This window comes from Actinia tenebrosa, unplaced genomic scaffold, assembly GCF_029948245.1.
Source record: "Actinia tenebrosa isolate PJP-AT-01 unplaced genomic scaffold, QUT_ActTen_1.0 PGA_scaffold16__25_contigs__length_10494907, whole genome shotgun sequence".
In the NCBI taxonomy this organism is placed as follows: domain Eukaryota; kingdom Metazoa; phylum Cnidaria; class Anthozoa; order Actiniaria; family Actiniidae; genus Actinia; species Actinia tenebrosa.
In genome coordinates, this window is record NW_028292576.1 from 4,046,140 (window position 1) to 4,071,007 (window position 24,868).

The window sequence follows — 24,868 nt, forward strand, 5'->3', positions numbered from 1 at the left end:
CCCCCCCCCCCCCCCTCTGCCATACATTATGAATGCAGCCTAACACCCAAAAAATTAAACCGCTGACTAAACTGCCAGCATCATGATAAAGCATGTTTTGGTCCATGTCAATCAAGGCCTTTTCTATGACATTCAACAGGCACTTGCCTTGAAAATTTGTCAATGTCATGGAAACACTATTATTGAACTCCACTAAAACCCTATTAATTTTGATTTTGATTTTTGAATTAATGTCACTACAAATTGTAAAATTCTGTGCGAGGTCATATTTAACAATTAATTGTCGATTTTAGGCAAAGTGATTATTGGAAAACATTCAAGACTCCATAGTAAAGTCTAAAATTATACTTAAGGCAAATGATATCCATGGGTTAGTTTAGAAATTATTAATAGTAATAAATAATCCAGTAAAAAGGTGAAATTCCCAATAAATTGATAAAATAATGAAAAAAATTGATGGGCTGGCTCTAGCATTTACAAAGCATGGTCTTCATCACACGGAATTTTTTCATCCTCATTAATCAAGTGTGAGCCATCATATGTCATTGTACACCTAATGAATTCTGCTTTTCCTGACGTTTTGCCAACAAAGACCTCAAATTCTGAAACACCTGTATTTGGGCATAATTTACAGATCTTGTCTTTCCCTTTGCATAAAAACTCTGATGGTATTTCTCTTGAAAAGTGGTAAAACAGCTGCCTAATAGTGCCTCCATGACAAGCAATGAGAACATTCGCAGCTGAGATTGAGGCTGAAGCCTCTTGAACTCTAAATTCAAGACTTTTATCTTCTTCATCCATTGTCTTGCCATTCTCTGCATTTTGAGCAATGTTCTTGCAAAGATCATCAAAGAATTCTACAGCTCTTTTAGCCAACTGTTGAATACTTTCTCCTCCTTTGGGGACGTAATCTTTCAATACAAAGTTATGCTTCTGAGCTAATTGTTTTATTTCATCTTGTGTTTTTCCTTCGAATTCACCATATTTCTATAGAAAAATATCAAAGATTATTAATGATTATATATAAATGATAAATTTTAATTTTTCAATTTAAATTTGAGGTCAGAGTTTGTTTTTTCCCTCCATAAGAATCAGTTCAAACATACAATTCCATTTATTACCATGTGCAATAAGATTAGAGGTAACCGTCGTGTTGTGAAAACTAGTTTAATGCCAATCTTGGCAGGCTTTCCCTCCTCCACAAAAAATTACTTCTAAGGTTAAATTCAATTTTCGTTAAAACAAAAAATGTTGCATGAGAAAAATAATTGGGGTCGGTAGGTCGGATTTTTTTTACCGATACAACAGTGGAAATGAGCTTACTGGGAACCCTGTGGTGCATTTGGGAATTTAAAAAATATTAGGGTCAGCAAAAGTCAGCAAGAAAATTAGGGTCATCGTGCAATAGGAAACACACTATGATTTTTTGTTTGGCCTTAGATTGTTGTGATATTAACCTTTTCTCTGATTCGTTGATCCTTCACTAAAACTAAGTCCTTCGCATGTTTGTTCTTCCTAAGAATACACTCTCCAGTCTAGAATTTAAAAAAACTTGCAATAAATATGAGTGCGTGGGGTGGTGGGAAGAGAGGAGGGTGGGAGGGGGGGGGGGTACAGATATTTAGACTCAAGCTACCCCCATCCCTAGCAATTTCCAAATTATTTCCTTGATGAGATTTATTAAAGTGGAAATTATAGTTACTGTGTGGACACTCCAACCAGGACCACTTTGATAAACTATCATCATTAATCAATCATATTGCAAGATTTTGTTTAATATTTTTAACCAGCCAATCAGAGGGCACATCAATATGAGAACGTGAGAACGTGATAATCTGATTGGCTAACACTGTTATTAGTTCAATCTCTGTCTAGTTTACTGTTATCTGATTGGTCAGTTTTATTCAAGTGGTAACGGTTAGTGAGTCGATCTGCACAGTAATATTCTAAGTTGGCAGCCATCTTAGTCAAACCTGAGACAGCCATTCATCATAGCATGTCTTTTTATTGCCTACCTTGTAAGCTCTTTGTAAATCACTACTAAAAGCATGAGTAAACACTTTATCTTGTAACCTGTCTGCAACCAGTTCTGCTTGTTTCATACCTTCATCAGAAAGAACTGTATCTATATGTCCTGGGAAGAAGAACAAATTCAAATGACACTCATATACTTCAGAAGAAATTCATTTTCCCAGGGAAAAATAAGATAAATAATATTGTTCATTACAGTGCGAATCAAAAAACAGTGGGCACCTAGAAATATTCTAGGAATGTTCTATTATTCTTTGGCCAATCAAAATTGACTTTCTAACCACAAGATAACGGAATGATAACAGTAATGCTTCTGATTGGCTGATTAAACATTCTTGAAATATTTCTAGGTTTCAAAGTATGAAAATATTTTGAGAAAATTTAATGAAAATTCGAAGTTGGGAGATAGTCTCGTCACATTTGCATTTTAACAAAAAATAATCATACTTTGGGCTGGCTAATCTTTGTTCGGCCTGAATTTTAGTTAAATATATGCTTAAGCCGGCAAAACAAGACAAGTGAATAAGTGTTAGAACAACTAGATACTTAAATAAAAATTTTTTTAGGTGCACAGGATGATGAGAAGTTAGAACTAGGAAAGAGGAGAGGTAACATTATGTGAAGAACTTAACCCTTCCTTGACTGAAAATCCTCTCATGGATCATCTTACCCTGATGGATGTTCTTCCTGTTCTCCATAGTTTCACCACTGGAAAAAATATTTTAAAACTTTATATTACCACCGTTTTCATTGCTACTCGCTCACATTTGCCACAGGGATATCGGGCAATAGACTACTCAATCAAAAAAAACTGTTCACTAGTTTTGCAGCCTCGTTACAGTAATAATTTATGAGGAGAAAACAAAGAAAATTACTAGCGTGAACGAAAATTGGAAATGTTATTGCCAAGAATTCCAAGAACTCCAAGAACTATAAATAGTTTGAGAAGCCATATCAAGCACTTGAAAGAGTGTTTCATCCTTTATCCAAACACCTCAAAGTTGGTTAAAATAACTCGGCTCCACCTCGTTTTTTCAACTCACTTCTAGCTAATTGGAAATAGGATCAAACGCTTTCACATGTTTGATATAAAGCTTATTACATGAAAAATTTGATAAGACATTCAAACTCTTTTTTCTGATAAAACAGAAAGAAAAAAATTTGATAGCATGAGGTCACACTGATTGAAAAAACGCAATAGGTGTAAAAATTTACAGTGACGTCATCATTACATCGAATTTTACCAACAAGCTTCCAAATTTTTTAAGTTATCCAGCGTAATGAAGAAATAAAAAACGCTTGTGCATGCTGTGTGCAGTCATAAAGCAAGCACAAGTTGGCAGAACACAAGAGAAGTGTTAGGAGAAGCACGATGCGTAGTGGAGTGCTTCTCGACACTTCTCGAGTGTTCTTAAAATATAATTTATGCTGCTCTTTTGTATACACTCAACTGAAGAATCGTTATTGGGTTCAGAAACATGAAGCTGAGACCAAAATGGCACATGCGAAATGGCATAATTATATGTATGGCATTTGTGCCATCAATGCAGTCTGTTTAGAATGCCAAATGCATATTAAAAACAGTGGATGATGCTACGGGTTGCCGGTCACAGCATGCATCTAATTAATGTACTTCCCATGTACCATTTCGGTCTCAGCTTCTATGTTCTATGTTTCTGAACCCGACTTGTAAAGCTGGTGCTGTATGCATTAGAGTGCAAACAATATAACCTTGAAACTTTAGTAATACCAGTGGCGGATCCAGGATTTTTCAAAGGGGGGTTCTGTTTCTTAAATTGTGTATAATTCTCTTTTGTTTAGTCAATGTTTGACAAAAAATTGGCTCTAATCACCTAATTTACTATCTAGTAACGGAACTTAAAGGTAAATTAAACATCATAACAGCAAATATTTATCATTTCGTGTTCAACATTATCCTTGTGGATACTTTTAAGCAAAATTTATATAAGACATATTTCTATTACCTAAAAGATCAAACCTTCAAGGGGGGTTCTGTGGAACCCTTCGACCCCCCCTGGATCCGCCACTGAATACTAAATAGCACAATTTCATGCAAATTCCATTAATTAGCACTATTTTGGACTATTTAGTAATTAGTGTTTCACAGATTGTTTGCACTCTAAGATTATATTACGCTGGAAATAGTTCAAATATTTTACCTAAAATGGCTTTAGATCTCTGAAAATTTCAACCCTGAACATTGAGAATTTTCTTAAATATTCGTATATTATTATTATATATATTCGAAAACGCCGTATTTTTAGTGTACCGAACCGGGACCGAAATGGCGACCGTTCGTGCAGGCCGAATGCGTTCAAAATCATCATAAAAAGATCCATTGATCAGGATGCTTATTTGTTTATAAGGAAAAAAACATTACTTACTGCCTAACAACGCAGAGATCGAAGCGAATCATGTTTTTTAAGGCAGATTTACCAGGAACTTTTGTTTTTCTTGAACTTTTGCTCATTTGCACAGTAATATTTCGATATTCCTTTTGGGTATGCCCGCTGTGTGGAAAATGCGCAGTCTCATGACACAGGAAACCCGTCAGGAAAAAACATAAACGCTGGAATCCCAAACCAATGACTTCAAAAAACCTTTAGATTTTTTTCGAACCAATATAAAATGACATTTATTATATTTTTGGTGTCTGTTTGAGTGTGAATTTTTGCGTGTAAAAAGATTTTTTAACATCCTTAAAAAAGCGAAAACGATCCACAGCGCTGAAGAACAACAATGACGTCATATATGTGTAGGGAAAGCCCTTTGCAGGAATATGATTGGCTGATTATCTTAGGAACGCAAAGCGAATATTTCCGTGTTCATTGAGCAACAGTTGACCTCGCAAGATGAGCCGCCATAAAGCGCTAAATATCGTTTTAGTCGGCGACTCAAAAGTTGGAAAATCGACTCTCATCTCAATATGTCATATTCAGAACCCAATTTTGGACGACAAAGGAATCCCAACTTATAGGAGACAATTTGAATCCTCAAAGACTTACACGCCTACATCTTTCAAGTCCTATCGCACGGATGTTCGCCTTCGTGGATACTACTCTATGCCACACACGACAAAGCGTGTCTTTCAGACCAATATTATCGACGTTGGTGGTTCTAAAAGATACGATGATGTACGTCCTCTTGCTTATATGAACTGTAATGTCTTCCTCTTGTGCTTTGACTTAACTAATCGTGCTTCTTTGGAGAGCGTGCAATCAAGATGGCTACCGGAAATCAGACATTACGAACCCCAAACGCCAATAATATTAATTGGGAATAAAGCTGATCTGAAAACAGAGTAAGGCATACTCACTGTAGTCAGTGGAGCCATTCCTGGTAATAGTGTTTGCCAACAGGAATGGCTCTGGCAAACAAGCTTCCAGTATACCTGATGTGTCACCCACACTGTAGTCAGTGAAGCCATTCCTGGCAATAGTGTTTGCCAACAGGAATGGCTCCAGCAAACAAGCTTCCAGTATACCTGATGTGTCACTTCCTGTAGTCAGTGGAGCCATTCCTGGCAATAGTGTTTGCCAATAGGAATGGCTCCAGCAAACAAGCTTACAGTATGTCATGTGTCACTCACTGTAGTCAGTGGAGCCATTCCTGGTAATAGTGTTTGCTAACAGGAATGGCTCCAGCAAACAAGCTTATATCTGATGTGTCACTCACTGTAGTCAGTGAAGACATTCCTGGTAATGGTGTTTGCTAACAGAAATGGCTCCAGCTAACAAGCTTATATCTGATGTGTTACTCACTGTAGTCAGTGGAGCCATTCCTGGTAATAGTGTTTACTAACAGGAATGGCTCCAGCTAACAAGCTTATATCTGATGTGTCACTTGCTGTAGTCAGTGGAGCCATTCCCGGTAATAGTGTTTGCTAACAGGAATGGCTCCAGCTAACAAGCTATATCTTATGTGTTACTTACTGTAGTCAGTGGAGCCATTCCTGGTAATGGTGTTTACTAACGGGAATGGCTCTGACAAACAAGCTTATATCTGATGTGTCACTCACTGTAGTCAGTGGAGCCATTCCTGGTAATAGTGTTTACCAACAGAAATGGCTCTGGCAAACAAGCTTATATCTGATGTGTCACTCACTGTAGTCAGTGGAGCCATTCCTGGTAATAGTGTTTACTAACAGGAATGGCTCCAGCTAACAAGCTTATATCTTATGTGTCACTCACTGTAGTCAGTGGAGCCATTCCTGGTAATAGTGTTTGCTAACAGGAATGGCTCCAGCAAACAAGCTTATATCTGATGTGTCACTCACTGTAGTCAGTGGAGTCATTCCTGGTAATAGTGATTGCCAACAGGAATGCTCTGGCAAACGAGCTTATATCTTATCTCATCTTAAAGCTTGTTCTTCTGACTGGAGCCGTTCCTGGTAATAGTGTTTAGGAACAGGAATGGGTCCAGCAAAAAAGCTTATATCTTGTGTCACTAGCTCACTGTAGTGCTTATTAGAGAAAATCTTAAAGACAGTCCAAATCATCTGTTAATCTGCTACATTACCCTATCCCTCAGAACTTCAATGAGATTCACACTTCTATGACTTCCATAGGCGAAAAGTATTGGCTGGCAAGGAAGTTCAGAAACTATCAAAGACTCTTGGTCTGGATAGATACATTGAGATATCGTGCTATGATGATGAGAACGTTTACGCTCTGTTTAGTATTGCTTTGGAGTTGGCATACGAGCATCAAAAGAAGAAATCTGAATCAACAAAAGAGCAAGTTGTAGAATTTGATGTCAATGAACTGGACTCACTTAGTAAGTAGAATTTTTTTGGGGGGAGAGGGTGGGGAGTTTAATTTTGGACTGTTAAGTTACAGGGGCGGATCCAAGGGTAATGAGAGGGCTGACTAGTCACACCCCAAACCCCTTTGCTAAGTATTTTTTAATGTGCTTAAAATGTATATCAAGGAAATTTTTTTTCTTTCAAAATCACTTATATGTGAATAGTATAGTGGTATGGTTGCAGTATTTTTGTATGTAAAATTTTCTTTTAGGAGATATAAACAGAAATATCAATATCCAAATGTGATGACGTAAATTCAAGACTAATTTGTTATACAAAAATGCTGTTGTGGAAAGTACTACTGTTTTTTTCATTTGCGAATCATCCTCATAACTGAAATATATGGCTTTGTACTCTTTTGGGCTATTTCACTTCAGAACACTTGTCGTAAATTAAACTGCAAAATGTAACCCGTTCCTGAATTTGCATCATCTCATTTGCATATTGATAGTTTAAATTTTTATATCTCTGAAAATAGAAGTCCACATACAAAAATATTGCAACCATACTACTACACTGTTCAAATATAAGTGATTTTGAAAATATTTTTTCCCTTGATATACACTTTAAGACTGAGAACATTTACCTCTGGATAAACTTTCACTGGATTTAGCTGAAGCTTTCAAATTTAATTTCTGTTTACCATTTTCCTGCCTTGTCCTCTTTGGTTTTAGGTGACCCACCAGAGTTTACTAAGAAAGGTTCAACAACACTTTGTGATGACTGGCAGGAAACACTAAACAGCAGGAGACGAACAGACGTCATTCTGAGATTCCCTGGTGGCTCACCAGATATTCATGCACACAAGTTTGTTCTCAACTTGGCTTCAGGAACTTTTAAAAAACTGCTAAGAAATGTGACGAGCTGGGAGAAAACTATGCAGAAAGTGAAGAAAGAGATGCTTCTCGATGTCTGATAGTATTTTATTCTACAACGATGATAGAGTCCTAAGATACAAATATATAAAATCTAAGCTAAATAATAGCACTTAAAGTAAATCATGTATAGATAAATGTGAAGTAAACGATTACACATATAATAAATGGAAAACTTACATAAATAAAGATATACTGGTGCTGAATAGTCTTGTATTATAGTTCTGTCCTAAAACGTAATCTTAACGTAAACAAGATGGCCGCTCCTACTGAGCCGGTCAGCGGTATCTAACTCGTGTCCAGGCCCTAGTGGCCAGTAGAGAACTCTTCATCCCCCCCAGTCCTGGAATCCCTGACTGGGCAGTCAGAATTACTGGACTCAGTTTCTAACCCAGGTGCCTGTCTCGGGTTCATAGCGCCGTGGTGTCCTTCTGTCACGTGTAGGGCGTATGTATGGAGGTGCCTGGGTCAACGGGTTTTCTGGGGGACTGACGTCTGGTTGTGGTCCCTCGGTGGCTGGTGGTTGGGGGAGTGTGGGGACGATGGGTTGAGGAACGTTTGGGGATGTGGCACATGGTTTATCTTGTGGTAGCTCACAGGCCTCTTCAAGTGGTCCCTTGTCTGTGGGTATCAGTATGTGCTCCTGCTCCTGGCTTCTTCCTAGGGACGGCGGCGGGGATACTGTCTGCTGCGGGACTGTCGGGTGGACTGGTGTGTAAGCTCTCAGGAATCGACGATTGCGCAGTGTCAGCCGTCCCGATCCATCTACTTTCACTCTGTATTGGTCGTTCTTCAGGGATTCAACTACAAGGCCAGATCGGTCCCACTTAGTTGGGTTTGGGCCATGCTGGTTTTGAAGGAAGACTCTGTCGCCAGGGGTTAGTGGGCGAAGTGGTCTCGAGTGGATTCTCAAGGACTCGGTTGTGCGGGACATCCTTGTGCGCAGGGCTTCTTCCTTCGCTATCCAAGCCTGACGCCATAGTGGTCGGACGTTGGGGTTTGAGAACTTTTCTAGTCGACTTACAAAGGTAAGTGAGTCTCGTAGTGGCCGACCAAAGATTATTTGTGCGGGTGATAAGTTGCAGTCGCGGTCGGGCGTGTTTCGCAGCTGTAGGATTGCACGCAAGAAGCGGTCTTGGTCGAGGTTCCCGGTTGGACCAGTGTTGGACATTAAAAGTCTCTTTGCTGCCTTAACAGCAACCTCCGCTCTCCCATTGGACTGGGGGAAGCTTACTGAGGACACGCGGTGTCGCACGTTCCAGGAGCGGAGGAAGTTTTGAGTGTTACCTGCTGTGAACTCTGGGCCACCATCACTCCCAAGTTCCTCTGGGACGCCGAACGTAGCGAAGAATCTGCGTAAATGATGGACCAGGCCTGCTGATCCTCCTAGATCGGTGCCAGCTGTTGAGCGTAGAACCTCTACCCAACCTGAGAGGCGGTCTCCGACGACAAGGTAGTGGCAACCCCCGCGGTCGAAGAAGTCTGCAAAGATCGCTTCGAAGGGGGTGGATGGTGGTGGCGAAGGTAGAGGGGGTGTGGCCGCTTGTGACGGGGCATTGCGGTTGCAGTCGGCACATCTTTCTCTGGTGTCCTGAATGTCCTTTGATAGCCCAGGCCAGTAGACGATGGCACGGGCACGCTGTTCCATCGTGGAGGCCCCTTGGTGGGCAGCGTGGAGGTGCTGGAGGATCCCTTGGCGTAGGGAGGAGGGAACAATGACGCGGTCGTTGTACAGCAGGACACCTTCTTGGATATAGATGGATTCGCTGATTGGGGAGAGATTGGTTAAGGTAGGGTCTTTGCTGTCTATATTGCCGTTTTGCTCGAGGAGACGGAGAGCGTGGCAGAGGGATTCATCTTTAGCTGTTTCCTGTGCTAGGAGGGACCACGATATTGCACTGAGGCCTTGAGCGTCTTCGCGGATTGTAGACATCAGCGCTGATTCTGCTAGGTCAGGTTCGCTTGGTTTACCGAGTGAGTAGTGGTTCTCGGAGCTCGATGGTGAGGGGTGTCTTGAAGTGGCGTCAGCGGCGTGGTTGGTTTTCCCGGGTCTGTGGACAATCTCGAAGCGCCACGGTAGGGTGCGCTGCTTTAGTCGGAACAGGCGGGAGTTCGATATTTCGTCTAGTGTGCGGTCACCGAAGATTTTTACTAGTGGCTTATGGTCGGTTACTATCACAAGGTTGTCACATCCTTGCGTAAAATATCGTGTTTGTTCGAGGCCCCAAGCGACAGCAAGTGCCTCACCTTCGACGGCTGCGTAACGCTGCTCTGCTGATGAAAGGAATCTTGAACCTGCTAGCGTGATTTTCCATCCCCCTGGGCAGCAGTCTGGTATACCGGAGGGGCAGTTGCAATGTTGCTGAAGCAGGAAGTAACCGATCCCGCGGTTGGACCAATCAGGCCGTAGGCAGGTGCGCCGTTGCATGTCAAAGATTTCAACACCTTCCCGGATGGCTTCTACGATGACTTCTTTGGACTGTTGGAATGCTGCCTCCAGGTCTTGGGACCATGTGAACTTACATCGAGGGCTGAGAAAAGGTTTGAATACGGCCAATGTGTCTCGCAACTGTGCGTAGTTCGCCACCTGGTTGACGAGGCCAAACCAGCTCCTGATGTCTGTCGTTGATTCTGGGGAGGGGAAGTCGCGGATGGCATCCAGGTACTTGGGGAGCGGTTCGATTGTTGCGTCCGATATCTGGAATCCCGCAAAGCTGACACTTTTCCCTGCAAATTGAAACTTATCTGGGTTGAGGACGATGCCGGACTGGCCGACTCTGGTCAGGAAGTCAATCGTTCTCCACCAATGTTGTTCCAGATCGGTGTCGTGGTGTATGGTGTCATCTACGCAACGTTCCTTTCGTTCAAACTCCGAGAGGATGGCACTGAAACGGCGATTGTATCCGTCTCCTGAGGACAGGAAGCCTTGCGGCGCCCTGGTGTATCGCCAGCGTCCAAATGGTGTGATAAACGTGGTGAGATGGCGATCTGATTCTCGCAGTGGGACGCTGTGATAACCGTTCCAGGCATCCGTGACCGTCTTCCACGTGTTCTTGGGGATGCGTCGCGCCAGGTGGAAGGGTGACTCAGTGGCGAAGGTTTCGCGTTGGCAGAACTTGTTAAGGGGTGATAGGTCCACAGTCCTGCGGGGTGAACCGTCGTGCTTCCGAGTGACCACCATGCGGTGGCACCAGGTCACCGGTTCCCCATACGGCACTCGCTCGACAACACCGAGTGCCTCGTCGCGGAGGAGGTCCTCGTAGACTTTCTGCTGCCAATGGACAGGTATGCTGGCTGGTTTGTGACATGCCTTTGGTGTGGCCTCTGGATCCACATGTATCTCAACTGGAGGTCCTGCCATGCAGGGCAATGCTCGATGAGGGCAAGTGTTGAAGGTTGAAGATGCGTATTGTTCGAGGAGCCAGGCTTTCATTCTTTCATTGTTTTCCGGGGTGCACGGAAATGGTAGCTCGTTGGGGCGTTGTGGTGGGGCTGTGCGCAGAGGGCATGAACACGTTGTGTCGTTGGCATTGGGTGGCGTAGTACAGCCATCGTTGATAAACCTACTGGCGTTGATGGATGAGGGTTGTTGTTGTTTATGGACGCTGTCGTGGACGTGTGTGCCGTTGAGGGGTGTCTTTGTGTTCTCTCTGGTAGGGAAGTGCTCGCCCAGTAGGTCGAGGTTGAGCAGTGACTCGTAGGACAGGTACATGTCTCGCACGGAGCTGCTTACATACACCATCGAGCGGCAGGTTGTTTTGGCACCGTCTCGTGAGGCTGCTGTTAGTGTGGCAAAGAACGCACCCTCAATGGCGATAGGGGAGCGGTTGGCGGCTGAGAGGCCAAGACTGACTGGTCGCAAGTCATCACGGGAAAATCCACAGGCAGTGAACTCCTCTAGGGACCAGAGGTCTGATTGTGCGCCAGTATCTGCGATTGCAGATATTTTTGCCTCCTTGTTAAAGCAGTGGTTGTGAGATCGGTTGTTTGGTCCGTCAACGGTGATGGTGACGGACACTCTGGGGTGTTCTCTGAAACGAGCTCTTCTCCATTCGCCCTTGGAGAATATGTGATGCTCTAGTCTCGTTGATGGGGGCCTATGGATTGTACTATGTGTTATGGTCAGGTCCCGTTTATAGCGTTGAGAGTGCTGTCTTCTTCGGCGCCGATGACTGTTGTGGGTGCTGTGTACGCTGACTGTTGTGATTTGGGCGATAGGCTCAGATTCTAGTGCCTGGATGTTGGCGGGTTTTTGGCGTTGCTTTCGTCTTCGGGCCCTGTAGCAGTTTATGCACACTTGATGGGGCTTGGTGTTCCATCCTCGCGCTCCTTCTGTAAAGGTTTTGAAGGGACTCTTACAGTCGGGGCAAGTTGCCTCTTTGGCTTGATCTGGATGTGATGGGGCCGCAGAGGGTTGTGTTCTTCGTTGTTGCTGGAATGATGACATGCCAGAGAGGGTTGATGGTGGGAGTGCATTTCGGTCCATTTCTTTGTTTTCCACCAAGGCAATAACGTCGTTCACCGCTTTCTGCAGGATGTCTTTGGTCCCGAGTACCTCGCGACGTATGTCGGGGTCGTAAATGCCGTTGAGTAAGACGTCTCGGAGGATGTGGTCTGTATAGTTAACGGTTTTGCCGCACTCGCACCGTGTGCTGTAGGCACAGGTTTCGGCCTTTCCTCGCGCCCGAGCTGTGAAGGCACGGAATGCCTCGTCGCGTTCCTGATGTAATTGCAGCAACTCGGTGCGTATAACGCACGTGGCAACCGGGATGACGACCAGTGAGCGCATAGCAGAGAGAAGATTTCCGAGGGATTCCGATGTTGCCTTGTGGTTGGCCTTTAGGATGCTATCTCCCAATGCAGGTCCAGCACACTGAAAGAGCTGAGATGGGGCTGAAGCATCGTCTATGCCAGAGCCAGAGCGAAATACTTCCCAACGGCGGACGAATACGTTCCATTCCTCTATTGAAATGCCGATGTCTACTTTCGGCCGATCTAGTTTCGGTCCTCTTGACGCTGGGGCCTGGAGCGTTGTGGCAGTGTCTCTGTGTGCTAGCCCATGGTTATTTAGTAGTGCAACGGCGACGGCGTCTGTGACATCCTGTGTCTTAAAGGTGCAGCTAGGAACAGAACATTCAACTACAACCATGACTCTATCATGAAGAAAGAGATGCTTCTCGATGTCTGATAGTATTTTATTCTACAACGATGATAGAGTCCTAAGATACAAATATATAAAATCTAAGCTAAATAATAGCACTTAAAGTAAATCATGTATAGATAAATGTGAAGTAAACGATTACACATATAATAAATGGAAAACTTACATAAATAAAGATATACTGGTGCTGAATAGTCTTGTATTATAGTTCTGTCCTAAAACGTAATCTTAACGTAAACAAGATGGCCGCTCCTACTGAGCCGGTCAGCGGTATCTAACTCGTGTCCAGGCCCTAGTGGCCAGTAGAGAACTCTTCAGAAAGACTCTTTGCAATCAAGTGAAATTAAAAAGCTACTTGTTACGCCCTTAAGTAAAGGAACCCACCATATGTACCCTTGTGAAACGTGTGAAAGAAAAACATGTTCTTGTGTTCCAAAAGGTGACAACATTATGGCTGGCATGTCTATTGAACCTGAACAAGAATTCAGTAAGAACTTTACATACAGAGCCACCAACTTCTTGTGTAAAGTTGATGGTCATCAATTGGAGATTGCTTTTGATAAATCAATAGATTATACTGCATTCGTATGCATTCTTAAATGGATGTACACAGGGGTGTTGAATATCCCTGATAAACTTGATGACATTTTTGTTATAAATTTATACCATGTCATCTTAGAACTAGAAATCCTTCCTCTGAAAACGTTATGCTATAATCTTCTTAGATACAAAGGAAAGGCTAAAAATTTGTTACAGATGGATGAGAGTGGACAGGAAACTCTGCAAGGTGATGAGAATTTACATGTCACACCCTTGTAAGAGCATCAAGGAAATGAAAATGGTGGTCAGGAAGATGAAGAAACACAGAAAGTGACAATGGTTCCAGAACCTCCTCCACTGGAGTTGTTTACAATCTTTATCAGCCGAGGATGCAAAGGAAAATTAGCCTTTGTTCCTACACCACCATCTTTGGAATCATTTGAAATCTATATCAATCAAAAGAAGAATAGAAGTGATGATTCTTACTGCCCCACCGACAAGTCAAAAGCAGACAATGCCAAGATTGAAGCAACTATTGTTCATAAAGAAATGTGGAGGAGAGCAGATAAGCTTTTGGCTGAAGATGATTGGCTGACCGATACAGTGTTGGTAGTTGAGGAAACACCCATTTTTGTCCATCGAGTTGTCATGGCAACGAGATCACCAGTGCTGGCAGCAATGTTGGAGGGTGGTTTTAAAGAAAGAGATAATAGAGGTAACAAGGCAACCCTTACTTTTCGTGTTAGTAATAATAATTGAAGGCCTGAAATAATTAAATCATGCCCATGACTTGCTTTAAGAGACAGGCTGACATGAAATGGGAATCAAACCAGTGATCTTGTAAAGCAAGGAGTTACAGAGTATAAATCAAGGTTTCCTCTCTCTACAAAACCATGAAACACTAATTTTCAATTCAATTTGTGAGTTAGCCATGCTGAGTTAGCCATTTTGATCAGTCCAGAGGTTGTTTAAGGGTTCTATCTGTGAGTTAGCCATGCCCTGACTTAGATCAGCCCAGAGGTTGTTTAAGGGTTCTATCTGTGAGTTAGCCATGCCCCGACTTAGATCAGCCCAGAGGTTGTTTCAGGGTTCAATCTGTGAGTTAGCCGTGCCCTTACTTAGATCAGCCCAGAGGTTGTTTCAGGGTTCTATCTGTGAGTTAGCCATGCCCTGACTTAGATCAGCCCAGAGGTTGTTTCAGGGTTAAATCTGTGAGTCAGCCATGCTCACACTTTGATCAGCCCAGAGGTTGTTTCAGCAGGGAAGTTTCAGGTCTTAAATTATAAAATTTGAAGGAAACATTTATAACTTTACATGATTTATTTATTTTATTTAACAGATCAGGCTTCCTGAGATTTCTCTAGAACATTTCCATACCATTCTGGAATTCATTTACACAGACAAATGTCTCCTAGATAAAGCAAATATTCCTGGTGTACTAGAGCTCGCTGACAGATTTCACATTCAAAGTTTGATAGATCGCTGTGAGGAGTTCTTACTATGGACATTCAGTAGCTATGATTATACAACCTTAGCCACACATTGTAAGGAACAAGTTGGTAGTATAATGGAGAGTATCTACTTGTCCAAGGTACTAAAAATTGAGTTCACTTTTAATTATAGATGCCGGGGGGGGGGGGGGGGGGGGGGAGTATTACCACCCCAACTTGGGTAGGGGTGTGCCGCCAGGACCTCAAAACCCTGACCCTATCCCAGACCTAAAATTTTGATTTTACATACTCTATCCCAGACTAAAAGATGGAAAAGACGGTTATTCAACAGATTGCAATCAATATTTACTAAGGTTTTTATTGTTTTTGTGCCGTCAGAAAGCGTAGCCTATTTGCCAGACAAAAATGACCAAATTGTTAACCCTATCCAAGGCTAAAACTGCCAAATTCGTAACCCTATCCCAGACAAAAACAATACCCTATCCCAGACAAAATGTCAAAAAATGATACCCTACCCCTGACCCAAAAGCTGAAAAACCATACCCTATAGGGCGGCACATACCCGTATAGCAAATATAGGGGAGTACCCCCCCGGGTTATAGATTTGCCGACTCTTGCAAGATGCCTCTCCTATTTAGCTCTCAACTTGCAGTACAAATACATGTACTTCATCCATATTAAAAGCTCTTTACTCCCACACATAACTCAGGTTTCTAATCAAACTATCTTATGTATACAATCATGTACCTTTTAGCTATTATTAAATAAAGTTGTAAAAAAATGGTTTTGGTTGCACTTATTCTCTCAAAAATAAGTCCTTGTAAGTACAGACACTACCTAGTTCAGTCATATGAGTCTCATGTCCCATATTAGCCTGTGTAACAGGGCTTTTGAGGATTTGAGGAGGAAGGAAGGGGCGAGGAAAGCAAGGAAGCACCTCTGCTACACAGGCTAGTCCTATGTTCATCATTTGAAACCTTTGACTTTAGAAACACTGGATGACAAGAGTTTTCAAAATTGTTTTGAAGGCCTTTAAAATCTTGATATATCACTTTAAACTCTTCTTCCATGCTGTGCAAAAACTTCAATATTATTGAATAACATTGAACTAGTACTTCTAGCCTTGATAGTTTGTTAATCCCTTTACATAGGTTTCCAGAATTTCATGATCATTATTATATTTCTTCACAGACCTACAATGCAGAATTTCTCCACAAATGGTGCCTACACTTTGTGGCCACAAACTACAGCTTCTTTGAAGGAGAAGAAGACTTTGAAACTGTTTGGGCTGAAAATGTAGAATTCATGGAAAAGAACAGATGGCCTTCAAGGAAGTGTTCCCTGTTACTTGATAGTTACAAGTGCACTAGGCAGAAAAAGTGTTGTGTGATGTAAATTACTTTCAATTAAGTATACAGTCAATTCAAAAAAATTGTGTCGTCAACCGGCTCAAGCCAACCTGACTGGACCTGAAAAGGAATAGGGGTAAAAATCACTGAAGCAGTTAAATATTCGTTCTGAATGAATTGTTCCTGCTAGTAGTATAAATAATAATGGTGAGAAACAATCCATGAAATGCATGTCTTTGGGTTTAGGGAAAGAAAAACAAAGTAGTTATGATTCAGTTCACAATTTCAAAAAAATGAAGGCATTAAAAATCATCTCCTTCAACACTTCCTGCTCGCCTACGAAGGTTCGTGCTGTAAACCAGGCATAACTAGTCAGATAGAAGTATGGAGTCAACTCAGCTTCAATGATTATTGCCCAGAGTTCCTTTCGGTCCAGTTGCATAGGCTTGAGTTGGTCGACGACAACGTTTTTCGAATTGACTGTATATGCATTCATTCAGATACTATATAGCAAGAGAATATGAAGTAACTTAGTTAATATTCTCTTGTATATACTGACAGTAGCTTAATTTCTATGTGGTCTAGCAGTTAGGATCTGGCGCTCTCTGACTCAGGACAGGCCATTTAGAGGCCAAGCCATCAAAATATATTGAAAGCCACAGTAACACCTCCATAACATCTACTCTTACTATACTTTATACTTCTACTGCCCACATATGGACCTTCATATCATCACCTGATGCACACACTGGGAGACTGTAATGCCAGGATAATCCTCCACCTACTTTGATATCGCAAGATACTGGTAACTTCAAGCAAACAGAAACATAAAAAAGTTAATAAAAAATTTAACTTTCTGGGAGTAAACTAGATTTTGAAAGATTTTGGAGACTTACAGTAGTTTAGAGCATGGCACTGGAATTGCCAGGGCACAGGTTCAAATCCCATTCAAGAATCAGAAATTTTTCTGAGTCTTCCAATTTGCAGCTGCATAAGGTGCTTCATACACTGCGAGAATCAGCTCAATTTGATACATTACAACCGCAGTACAAATATATATTTCATATATGTTCTCATACACATAGTAGTTTAATGATAGTGATAGTGATAGTGACATTGTAACATGAAAATGAGTGATGATATTGATCAACGTTTCGACATTATCAGGTGTCATTATCAAGATTGAAAATAATGATAATAATAATAATAAATTATGATAAATAATAATAAAATTAAAGATGTCAATTGTCTTTCATGAAGCAAATTTTTCTAAGGAAAAAATCAAATGTCCAGATGGTTATCTTTTATAACTTTCAAAGCAACGAGAACTCCTTATACTACGACTCTTAAACATCAGTAGGACGTTTGCAAGATGGTGTCATTGACTTCTACTACCAGACTCCCTTGCACACTTTCTTTTGTTCAGTTAATTAGCACCAACTGTCTTACTATTCTCATGAGGGAATACAAAAATAAATATGTGTAGGAAAGAAAATTCATGAAGCATCTTGAAAGTGGAAGTCAAAATGACATCATCATGCTTCCCTGGGGGGGGGGACTCCGGGAAAATAGTGCTGGGGATGCTTGTCAGAAATTTTCAAAAAGACCCCTAAAAGATACCGGAAATCTTTAAAAAAGGGCGTGGCTGAATGATTTTTAACCCCTAAGAGATACCACAACAAATAATATTAAATTTTATATAAAAAGCACCTAGGATAAGCCATACTGATGCGCGCTTCTCTCGTTTTCCGACACCCTAAAAGATACCAGAAAATGATGATTTTCAAAAATTCACATTTAACACCCTAAAAGATACTAAAGCGCGAATTTTTACCCCTAAGAGATACGATGAGCGCATCCCCGGTACTTTTTTACCAGATCCCCCCCCGGGCATGCTTGCAAAGGCCATTATTAAAAAAAGTTTGAGTACTGAGTACCTTTTGATGGCCAATATGATAGACCTTCACTTGATTACCAGGTCGACCAGAGGTTGCAAACAATGATCTATGACTGTTTGCCCATCTAAGGTCAAAATATAGAAAGATTTGATCATTATTTTCAAACAAAATGCTTATCCATTTATTTATTTCTTCATTCTTCAATCATTCATTTATTAATTCTTCTAATTACTTTGTTCCTTCTTCTTTTTTTCCCCACTTTTCTCTTGATTTCTAAATCATTAATTCAGCCTGCCATTCATTCAACATTCATTCATTCAACTAACCATTCATTCATTCACTGTCTTGCTCGGAATAATTTATAAATTAATTATACAGCTTCTCATTAATCCCATATAGGTAACTGTCCAATTATTTTCTTAATTGGACAGGTCTTGTTGATATGGGATTAATTAGGCAGCTATATAATTAATAGGTAATGGGATTTTATGCTCCCCAATCAAGAAATAATTAGACTCGAAAAATTCCTCTGACTGCCAAATTGGACTCGGCCTACGGCCTCATCCAATTTTGTCAGTCCTCGGAATTTTCCTCGTCCAATTATTATGGAGTCCTATTACATATACAAATGCACTAGAAGTACAACAGTGAATTTAACATTCACATAGTGGCTGCGGTTCCACTAGGAGTAAGTTATAAACACTGAATTATTCTGGTTTAACCCTCTGTCGATTTGATAGACGGTCTGTTCCATTGTTGGCGTAAACACCTAGTGAAACCTAGCTATTTGTAAAGAAGTAGATGTCAAATAATTAGTCTTAAAGTTACACCAATAAACCGTCCTATCTAGCACGGTTTATATTGTGGTAAAAGTGCTTTTGAGGTAACCACCTTACCAGAACAACAAACACTAATATCGAAATGTCTACAACAAGAGGCTCCATTCAAAACACTATAACTTAGAGTAAAAACTGGTGTAACACTGAAAGAACCCCAAGTGGAACCACAGCTAGTGTTAAATATAGCACTTTCCTCCAGTCCCTGGGGACAGATTTGCTCTTAAAATTATTTAGTTGTTGCTGTTAAGATTGTTAAACTGCTGAAGTATGCGTTACTTGCCTCTATAGCCATGCGTTCAAGATTTCATGATGTTAAATGTGCTTTAAATTCCTGGTCTTGCTGTGTTAATTCTCACCCCGTCACAGGCAGGGGTCGGGTGGTGGGGATCAATTGACTAGTACATAAATATATATTACTAATAGTTTAATGAAAATACCTGAAATGGCATACTCCATCTGGATGTGCCTGCCGACTAACCTCTGGTAAACTATATTCAGATGTAAAATAACAAGATGTCATACCTGATAGAAAACACGACTTTCATTCAAGTTTCTCTGATTGGTTATTTAGGGTGTGCGGCTGTGCATACAAAAATCAATGGGGCACCCTGATGTGATTGAGTAGCGGCGCTATGTAATGGAGATTTTGTTTAAAAAATTTTGGAATCTTTTGGTTGGTTAAGCACTCAAGAAGCTAGAGTCGAACTTGGCTATGCCTTGTGCAGCTCTTATGATTCCTTTGTGCTTAGCAACCTCCTGCATGCAGCCAAAACGTAACGTAGAAGCATGCCATAATCATTGACCAATTCTTCACTCATGACTGTGTACTGTAAGCACCTTTGAGTATAATACATATAAAAGGGATGCTATAACATAATGCAATTTGATTATAAATCACTACCAGGTATAATAATAATAATAATAAATAATAATAATAATACCTTGACTTGGACATATCCCAGATGTACCAGTCGTCGAGAGCAACCGCACCAACTTTAAGAGGATCAGTAGGACACCAATCAGCATCGATCAGAGGGACACGACCAACACTTAGAGACATGATTGGCTGCTGACTGACAAGATCGTAGAATCGAATAATACCATTCTTTTCTGCAACCATAAGCTGAAAATATAAAAAACAATGCAAACATTAATAAAGTGTAAGTAAAATAGATTGAACATTTTTTAAGATGGCTTCATAAATTTACTACAGAAAACACTGCACACTGACCATATATAGGAGCAGGCGTAGCTCAGTTGGTTAGTGCGCAACCTTCAGAGCTTGAGGTCAACGGTTCCATCCTTAGGATCTCCACGACTTTTTCAACTTCTCTCTAATCCGCTTAGCTTCAGCTTTGAATACTCTTAAAACAGAGCACTGATGGAGAGAGGGGGTGAAGTGTGCACCCTCGGCTTCCATTGATAGCAGTTGAATTTCAACTGAAGGAACTACTGCTGTAAATATAGGTACTTTACTTTTTTTTTTACCTTGTTTGGTTCATGAGGATTCCATCGGACTGCCATCCCAGCAGATCCAAGAGGGATACAAGTCTTCTGTACTCCTGTTTTAAGATCCCAGAGACGACATGTTTTGTCATCTATAAGCAATCAATAAAACTTAAATGAGAACAAAAGTTATAAAGTTAAATCTCACTTTATGTAAAACCATTAAAAAAAACAAAACAAAACAACATTTTCCATGCTCCATTCAATGCAGTTAAAACCTTCAAATCTTTTAATATATGGATACCTAAGATTCAGCCTTTGGGCTGATCAAGGTCAAGTCATGGCTAGCAAATAGATGGAATAGGCCTCTTGTATGTGACGTCAAAGCAGCTCAATTTGAAAGACAAACAACATTTTCCATGCTCCATTCAACGCAGTTAAAACCTTCAAATCTTATATCGATACCTGAGATTCAGCCTTAGGGCTGATCAAGGTCAAGTCATGGCTAGCAAATAGATGGAATAGACCCCCTTGCATGTGATGTCAAAGCAGCTCAATTTGAAGGACAAACAAAATTTTCCATGCTCCATTCAATGCAGTTAAAACCTTCAAACCTTATATCGATACCTGAGATTCAGCCTTTGGGCTGATCAAGGTCAAGTCATGGCTAGCAAATAGATGGAATAGACCCCTTGTATGTGATGTCAAAGCAGCTCAATTTGAAGGACAAAACGAAGGAATTTCAATGTCCTGAGAATAACACCTATCATAGTTATGTCTTCCAAATCAAGCTGCATTCATCTGTGCTGCAGGGGGGCTATTGAAATTCAGCTTGTTTTTTTATCCAAAAGTTAGAAATAAAATGACAAATAAATAACATGCAATATAAGTGCAATTAATATTATATTATTATTATTGTTTATAATACCAACCGCTGACACTTGCAGCTTGCTCTCCTGTGATTGGTTCAAAGACACAGGCATTGACGTATCCAGTATGCCCACCAAGGATCTTAACTGACGTGTTTTCAGATCCAAATGTTGCAAAATGTCTTAGTTTCTTGTCACCTCCAATAGTACAAAATCTGAGGTAGACAACCAACATGTACATACTTTATGAGAAGTTTGTCCTATTGCAGACTTTTAACTGAGTGGTTTAAAAAAGTACAAATTTCATCTTCAATACTCCAGTTTCGAGTTCTCTGTTGCTCAGGGTTAGCCTCGATTTTGTGCAGAATATTCATGTGTTCCAGCGAAGGTCCATGGAATTTCAAAGTGTTTGTATTATTAAAGTTGTGAATACTCCATTTTACCGTTCCATTCAGTGACCATGAATAATAGTTCCTAGCCGAGGCTGGAGTTTCTGCGCATAGCGAAACCACAGTTTATCATGTGCAGGAACTCCAGCCTCGGCTAGGAACTATTATTCAGTGGTCACTGAATGGAACTGTAAAATAGAGTATTCTTTACTTTACCGTTGTGGAATTTCATTTCAATTAGACATTTACTATGAGGTCTGTGTCCTGACATGCAGTAAATTCACATATTCCTTATTGATTAAAAAATTGAACTTACTGAACAGAAGCTTGAATATTCGATAAAGAGGTCTGAGGCGACCAGGCGATACCCTGTACCCTGGTACCATGGTGAAAATCAGCCACATGTTTAAACTGAAATCCTGTGTCATCATCGGCATCGTCACCAAACCGACTCACCCCTATAGATACTTTATTGCTACCTCCATATGCAATCAGTTCTGATGAGTTCTCATAAGGGCTGAATTCAACCGAGTGGATTATTTCCTGGCAATTGATGGAGAAGGTGCTTATTGTTGAGTGGATGTGTGGCAACCCAGGCATTGTTGTGGGCCTTGCTTTAAAACAACTTGTGGGTGGCAAGAAAAAAGCCTGAAAAATTAAGTATCAAGTACTATGTACTTAATATTGACTGAGTTACATGTAGACTGGGCCAGATGGGTAAATATTTGGCCTGAGGTCATGTCCTATGGACCGAGCGCAGCATAGTTTTCCTGCCTGCTCACTTTAACATGTTTGTCCACCATCACGTGACTTTTCCAAAGTAAGTAAGTATAAGTTATATTTTTATTCACATAGACAAACAGGAGCTTATACAATAAAGTCTCATTAGAATATGCACGTTTTATAAGAGTAAGCAAGCAGGGCAATACGGGTCATAATAATGATAATAATGATAAACGTAATCAACTAAAGATCTGTATGTTGGTGGGCAACAGCTTAAAACGACAAAAAAATTCTAGATTGCCTAATTTTTGGACATCACTCGGGTCCTATTTGCAATTGAGTTACTCTCCTTTGCAGCCATCATTAGAGGGCTTGTGAGGATCTAGGACCAAAACTAATGATGGCTGCAGAGGAGACTATATTTGAGTAACTTTTACTAACTATATGATTCTCTTTCTAGGCACGATATATTTGTTGGTCTTTCAAATGTCGCGTGCAAAATTTCCCATTGCTTTGAAAACTTACCATTAAGATTTTAAGCGAGACTACAATCTTTACATTTCTTATAATTCAAACAAGGCCTGATTCTAACTCCAGTTTGATCTTGGTTGGCCGCGGGTTGGCCGGGTAGATATAAATTAAACATTCAACAAGTTAAGAGGGTTCAACACAAGCTTAAAACTTTTAAGCTTATTAATTTTACAATCTCGTATTTCCATTTTATAGTTTTTTTAAACGTTAAATAGGATTCGATATTCTAGTATTTCTTATACATGTGACAGCCCACCTGAAATGTAGATTAGAAGATAATATTTTCCGTATCTTTAACCCAATAACACAGCGTAAAGAGCGTAAACTTGCCCAAGATTGTCAAGACTTTCTTGAGTTCAACTCTGCCGCCATTTTTATACTTTGCAGCCAAGCCTTCTTACTTGGCTGGTAAGGATCTGGATCTAGGACTTCGCAACCTCGTTCCCAGGAGTCGGGCCGAGAGGGCCCTGGGGACGAGGTTGAGGAGTTCGACGGTGCTAGCCCGCTGACCAAAAAGCCAGTAGAGGCTTTAGGGCTCGAGCTAGATACACCGTGCTCACGAGACCCAATACAGGCCGAAACAGCTGTCCACCGTTTCTAGTTGAGCTGGCTCATTTTTTACGCGACTTGAAGTTGTGAAAGGCTTGTATGGCACTCTTCTTCAGTCGTTTCATCTAAGGCTCGTAATTTACCTATTACGCATGTTTTTATATGATGTCCGAGCCCATCCCACACGGCTTACCGCCTGATCATCTCTCATATTTATTTGTTTGCTTACTAAGGGCCCTACCTTCTAGCCCTCTCTTTTAGCGTCCATAAAAAATAATGACCCTGCCCCCATTTGCACCAGCCCTCCCCCTTTAATTTTTGACCTGTCCCTTAGCCTCAATTTTGAGGTCGGTAAACAAAAGCAGAAATTAGAATATTAAACAGAGCAAGGAAAGTGTAATTACTACAACAGTGAACAGTAGTAGTATAGTAGGGCATATAGCAGGTAAAGTAGTATTACAGCCCTATGATATTATAGGATGTCAATTGTACCCTAATATTATAAAGATAATTGATAAAGTAACGTCTCACTGGCTAATCATTTATCTCCTGCATCTTTTCATTCTCATTATTTTCAGGTTAAATTAAATCAGACCTCTTTAACTAATATTCCCCATATATTTCAGACCACTTGTCATTCCTTTGAATATTCTGTCTTTGTTGAGAAGACCATGAATATGGACACGACTCAAGCAAAGTATCTAGTGCTCAAAGGAATGACGTGGTCTAAAATCGAAAATGTAATACCTAAGAGAAAATGGGTCCATTTGCAAACATGACTCTTGACATTTTTTAAAGGAATATTACAGGCATTTCTCGTTATTTAATTTCTAAAAATTAAAGGTTCTGACACACGGTGCAACATTGCACGCAACATTACACACAACAGGAATGTTGCAGCTTGTGTCTACTCGTCACGCAACGCTCACTTATGATTAGGGGAGTGAGCGTTGCGTGACGACACTAATAGCGGATGCGCATAAGGAGACTAGGTTACTGTAAATAAAGGTGCTGACACACGGTGCAACATTGCACGCAACAAAATTTGAACCGGGCACGCGTTGCAACAAAATCTCGCAACATCGCTTGTGTCAGCCTGCTATGTTAAGAAATTTGGTCTGCGATTATAAATTTGTTGCAAGCTCATTGGTTCGAAATTTCAAAATGTTGCACGCAATGTTGCAGCCATGTTCACACGATGAAATTTGTTGCGCGCAATGTTGCAAGAGTAGAACTTGACTCAACTTCAGATTTGTTGCATGCAATACTGCGTGTAACAAGTTTCAGTTTTATTATATTTTATTTTGCACGAATGAAAAAATAGCCTTTTTTAAAGAAAGCTTCAGTATTTTGCTACCGCCCAAGGTGCTCTTTGAAAACCCTGAAGTGAGT

At 40.8% G+C, this 24,868-nt stretch overlaps 4 protein-coding genes across 7 annotated transcripts; 1 reads left to right on the plus strand and 3 right to left on the minus strand.

Annotated features, from left to right (window-relative positions):
- Positions 1-20: 20 nt before the first annotated feature.
- Positions 21-7,564, minus strand: LOC116293675 (fructose-2,6-bisphosphatase TIGAR). 3 transcript variants are annotated; one of them, XM_089030953.1, is made up of 5 exons: positions 7,443-7,564; positions 2,702-2,739; positions 2,016-2,134; positions 1,458-1,535; positions 21-987 (listed from the first exon to the last, which is right to left on the minus strand). In XM_089030953.1, exons 2-5 carry the CDS (start codon positions 2,727-2,729, stop codon positions 475-477), a joined length of 738 nt encoding a protein of 245 aa, XP_088887079.1. In that variant the 5' UTR covers positions 2,730-2,739; positions 7,443-7,564; the 3' UTR covers positions 21-474. The 3 variants fall into 3 exon arrangements, with proteins under 3 accessions (XP_088887079.1, XP_031556999.2, XP_031556998.2); XM_031701139.2 differs by lacking the exon at positions 7,443-7,564 and adding an exon at positions 6,571-6,752; XM_031701138.2 differs by lacking the exon at positions 7,443-7,564 and adding an exon at positions 4,437-4,800.
- LOC116293665 (rho-related protein racA-like) lies at positions 4,786-16,278 on the plus strand. Its single transcript, XM_089031434.1, has 7 exons — positions 4,786-5,353; positions 6,620-6,828; positions 7,531-7,766; positions 8,528-8,609; positions 13,713-14,173; positions 14,772-15,023; positions 16,075-16,278. The coding sequence occupies exons 1-7, from the start codon at positions 4,905-4,907 to the stop codon at positions 16,276-16,278; spliced, it is 1,893 nt and encodes a 630-aa protein (XP_088887560.1). The 5' UTR covers positions 4,786-4,904.
- Positions 7,759-13,207, minus strand: LOC148910600 (uncharacterized). 2 transcript variants are annotated; one of them, XR_016119928.1, is made up of 2 exons: positions 7,912-13,207; positions 7,759-7,803 (listed from the first exon to the last, which is right to left on the minus strand). XR_016119928.1 is itself a non-coding variant. In XM_089030952.1 (2 exons), exon 2 carries the CDS (start codon positions 12,878-12,880, stop codon positions 8,111-8,113), a length of 4,770 nt encoding a protein of 1,589 aa, XP_088887078.1. In that variant the 5' UTR covers positions 12,881-12,950; positions 13,059-13,207; the 3' UTR covers positions 7,759-8,110. The 2 variants fall into 2 exon arrangements, 1 of the variants encoding a protein (XP_088887078.1); XM_089030952.1 differs by having other exon boundaries at positions 7,759-12,950; positions 13,059-13,207.
- On the minus strand, positions 15,224-23,344 carry LOC116293673 (nucleoporin Nup37). The gene is made up of 8 exons (XM_031701137.2): positions 23,184-23,344; positions 21,990-22,321; positions 21,348-21,499; positions 20,458-20,567; positions 19,911-20,092; positions 19,407-19,457; positions 18,170-18,254; positions 15,224-17,041 (listed from the first exon to the last, which is right to left on the minus strand). The coding sequence occupies exons 2-8, from the start codon at positions 22,271-22,273 to the stop codon at positions 16,928-16,930; spliced, it is 978 nt and encodes a 325-aa protein (XP_031556997.2). The 5' UTR covers positions 22,274-22,321; positions 23,184-23,344; the 3' UTR covers positions 15,224-16,927.
- Between the last annotated feature and the right edge of the window lie 1,524 nt (positions 23,345-24,868).